Here is a 3,939-nt window from a genome sequence, read left to right as displayed (position 1 = left end):
TATATATATATATATATATATATATATATATATGTGGAGGCGCAATGGCCCAGTGGTTAGGGCAGCGGACTCGCGGTCATAGGATCACGGTTTCAATTCCCAGACTGGGCGTTGTGAGTGTTTATTGAGCGAAAACACCTAAAAGCTCCACAAGGTTCCAGCAGGGGGTGGTGGCGACCCCTGCTGTACTCTTTCACCACAACTTTCTCTCACTCTTTCTTCCAGTTTCTGTTGTACCTGTATGTCACACTGAATATCCTTGAGAACTACATTAAGGGTACACGTGTCTGTGGAGTGCTCAGCCACTTGCACGTTAATTTCATGAGCAGGTTGTTCCGTTGATTGGATCAACTGGAACCCTTGACGTCGTAAGCAACGGAGTGCCAACAACAAATAAAGTTGAAGATTATATCAACTCCATTATATAATTTATACTTATATAATTGATCTCTTGGAGAGTGAAATATTAAGTTCCACTTTCATGGGATCTCAGCTCAGAATGTAAAAAAATGTACTTAAATAAATACCACAAAGCCTTTTGTCTTTTCTTAATCTTCCAACCCATTGACCATCCCTGATGAAATATTAAAGTGAGAATAAATTTTTGTGAGTTGTACTTTAACTGCAGATCAGCTCTAATCAAGTACACTAATGATCAAACACATTCAGCTTTAAACATTTCATCTTTTTGTAGATAAAAGATTGCATTGTCCAGTGAGTCCTTTGTCTTTTTAGATGATAGAATGTGGTCAGAGAGAGATTTACTAATTTTAGCAGGTTGAAAAACCATGTGGAAGTTCCCTCATTTGTAAAAGCAAGAAGTAAATTCATGGAAGTTGGTTCAGTACAACTCTGTATTTCTATTTACTATTTCTTCCAATTGATTTTTGTATTTCAAATTATAGAAACAATTTTAATGATTTATCTATAAAATAGGTGACAAGTAACAGCTGGTATGCTAGTTTGTTCTCAATACTTATCAAATCCTTGTATTAATTCTTTTGATTAAAATTTAAATTAGATTTGCAGCCAGCCAACAGGATGTTAGTCTAAGAACTGAAGGATTAATAGTTCATACTCCACCAATCTTTGTTGTCCTGTTCCTGACATGTACACTCAACTATAGTCCACTCTACCTAATTACAAAACTAATTATTTGTAGACATTCAGCTGTAAATGTGAATGTAAAGTTCAGTTTAATGTCACAAATATTCATTAATCCATCTGTTTCATAGAATTTATCTCAAATACCTCTATATGCTTGAGAAAAAGAAATAGGAAAATACTTCAATTCACCATCCCTTAAATCACAGGATGGAAGTTTTACCAGGTTTCCAATGACCCACTGAATGGAGAGGATATTACTTTTATTACTTTATACTTTCAATCAGATACAAATACTATCAGCAACAAGCCCCTGTGTCACAACCACCACCACCACCACCACCACCACCACCACCGCCGCCACCACCGTCACCATCGTCGTTATCATCATCATCATTTTGCATCCAACTTCTATGCTGGTATGGGTTAGATGGTTTGACAAGATCCAATGCACCCAAGGACTGCATCATACTCCAATGTTGCTTTGACATAGTTTCTATAGTTGGGAGCCCTTTCTAATGCCAACCACTTTGTGGTCTTTTTTATGGCACCAGCTCTAGTGAGGTCACCATGCAGCTTGCAGAACCAAGAATGGATGAGGCGGTGAATATAATGAATAAAGAGCGAGTATTGAGGGATAAATGATAAATATATATTGGAGAGAAAGTATAGAAAATAAATGATGGACTGTAGAAATTGGGTTGTAATGAAGGGTGGGTGTAGTGAATGACGGAGAAGGAGTGAGAGGGTGGTCAGTGATACATATGAGTTGGAGGGAGGTAACAGAGAGTAGGTGCTGATTGACAGTACAGAAAGAGGTAAAGGGTAGCAGAATGGTAATAATGATACAATAAAAAAAGGAAGAATGAGAGGGAGATGATATCTGGGTGGATTGCAAGAGTGTGAGTAGAAAGACGAACATAGTGTATGGGGAGAGTGAAAGATGTATAGTGGTAGAGAAAGCAAAATAATTTGGGGTACAGAAGGGTGATCAATGTAAAATGTGGGTGGAGCAAAACAGTATTAAAAAGGAAGGGTAGATATCAACTGAAATGGTTCTGGATAATGAGAAAGATAAGTGGTATCAGAAAGAAAGATGAAATAAGCAATTCTGCTCATATTTAATTACTGCAACAGAATACTGCAGTTATGCAGGTGTTGGAGGGAATAACAATAGAGAGATAATGGGTAGTGGGGATGGTTTAAGAAGGAAATTGGGTAAGTTGTGCATATATATATACATTGTACTTCCAGAATCTCAGTTTTACCATGACTGGTGGGTCTGCTTGAGTATCACATATCACCAATCATCTCAGTTCTTCATGTATTTTTATTTTAATTAATTTAAAATACACAAGGTTCTGCTTGTGTCTCTATATTCAGATTTCAAATTTCACTAGGATCAACTTACATTTCACTCTACCACCAGGTTTTGTCAACAGGCTATTCCCTATTAAAATAATGACTTTGAGCCAATGAGATAAATAATTATTTCTTTTGTCTGTTCTAGTGCTCTATAAATAATCTGTCTATATCATTCCAAGTTTTTTTCATTACCAATCACATTTCTCTAATTAGCTTCTGTAACAATCTATTTCTATCAAACGTCCATATCACTTCAGACTGTTCACTTGACTATGACACTCAATACATATACTTACAGATCATTTTTTAAATTGATTTAATCATTTAGCACTTAAACCATCCAAATCCAGCTACTATATAAAGCTGTCAATTTTGACTACGTGGACATCTTGTTTTTATTAGATGTAAAACACCTGATAAAATTTCACAGCCAATCAAGTCTTCTTAGTTTCATCATTTCATGTTTATGCAAACATAAATATTATTACATTTAATACAGCATGAGTCAGTTCAAATATTAAGTTTACACAAAACACTTTGTTCACATTGACTGATTCAAATTTTATTTTCAAAAAAATAATGTACCATCAGAATATAGCTGCCATGTTGTTAACATTCTGAAAGAAATTTATAAAAAACAAAATAAGTGTGAGAAAATATATCAGCTCAAAGATAATCAAAGGGTTTTATTGACAAAATGAACATGAAATTTAGAAACTATTGAAAAAAAAGGTTGCTGTGAAAAGTAAATCACCAACCCCTTGTCTAATGAGTTGAGATACAGACTAAAAGAATTGATATCTCAAGTCTTCATACTTTAAAATATACGTCATACCTTAAAAAGTAACTAATAACTCAGGTGTGAAATATAATGTTAATAGGCATAAGGTCAAAAAACTTATGTAGAAAGTGTAGTTGATTAAATTGTCCCCACTTTATGACTTGTACTTGCAAAGGCAAGGTAGGAAATATCTGATGTGCTTTTAATGAAAGATGAAATTAATTAGTTTGATTTTCATTTTAAACAATCAAAGGCCCCATTATTTATTCATGAGACTTCTTTTCCTAGCAAATTGAAACGTAATTCTACTTTGTTGGTACAGCTGTTAACCTTGTGCCACTATTTAAATTATGTTTGCAATAATTTTGCAAAACTTTCCTCTAAGAAGCTGTATGCTCTTCTCTCTCTCTCACTCTCTCTCTCTCACTCTCTCTCTCTCACTCTCTCTCTCTCTCACTCCCTCTCTCCCCCTCTCCCCCTCCCCCTCTCACTGTAGTTATATATATATACAGTAATGACTCAATATATGTGTTAAATTGTTCCCAGAGATCGCTCATAAAGTGAAAGCTTGTAAAGCAGAGCAATAATTTCCCATAGTAGCAATTAAATGTTATGCCATCATTTTATTCTGTTGCTGTGTAGATGCATCAGAACCAGTGTTGCCACATGTTACAACATTGCCCCCCCCC

At 35.1% G+C, this 3,939-nt stretch overlaps 1 protein-coding gene across 1 annotated transcript in view; it reads right to left on the bottom strand.

Annotated features, from left to right (window-relative positions):
• Window positions 1-3,005: 3,005 nt before the first annotated feature.
• LOC106883995 (uncharacterized) overlaps window positions 3,006-3,939 on the bottom strand; it is a 14,413-nt gene continuing 13,479 nt past the window's right edge. The window contains exon 6 of the mRNA XM_014935158.2: window positions 3,006-3,086. Coding sequence (XP_014790644.1) covers window positions 3,079-3,086 — 8 coding nt within the window. The 3' untranslated portion in view covers window positions 3,006-3,078. The remainder of the gene's footprint in view (window positions 3,087-3,939) is intronic.

Source organism: Octopus bimaculoides, chromosome 2, assembly GCF_001194135.2.
Source record: "Octopus bimaculoides isolate UCB-OBI-ISO-001 chromosome 2, ASM119413v2, whole genome shotgun sequence".
Classification (NCBI taxonomy): Eukaryota; Metazoa; Mollusca; class Cephalopoda; order Octopoda; family Octopodidae; genus Octopus; species Octopus bimaculoides.
This window is presented reverse-complemented; position numbering and strand designations above follow the sequence as displayed.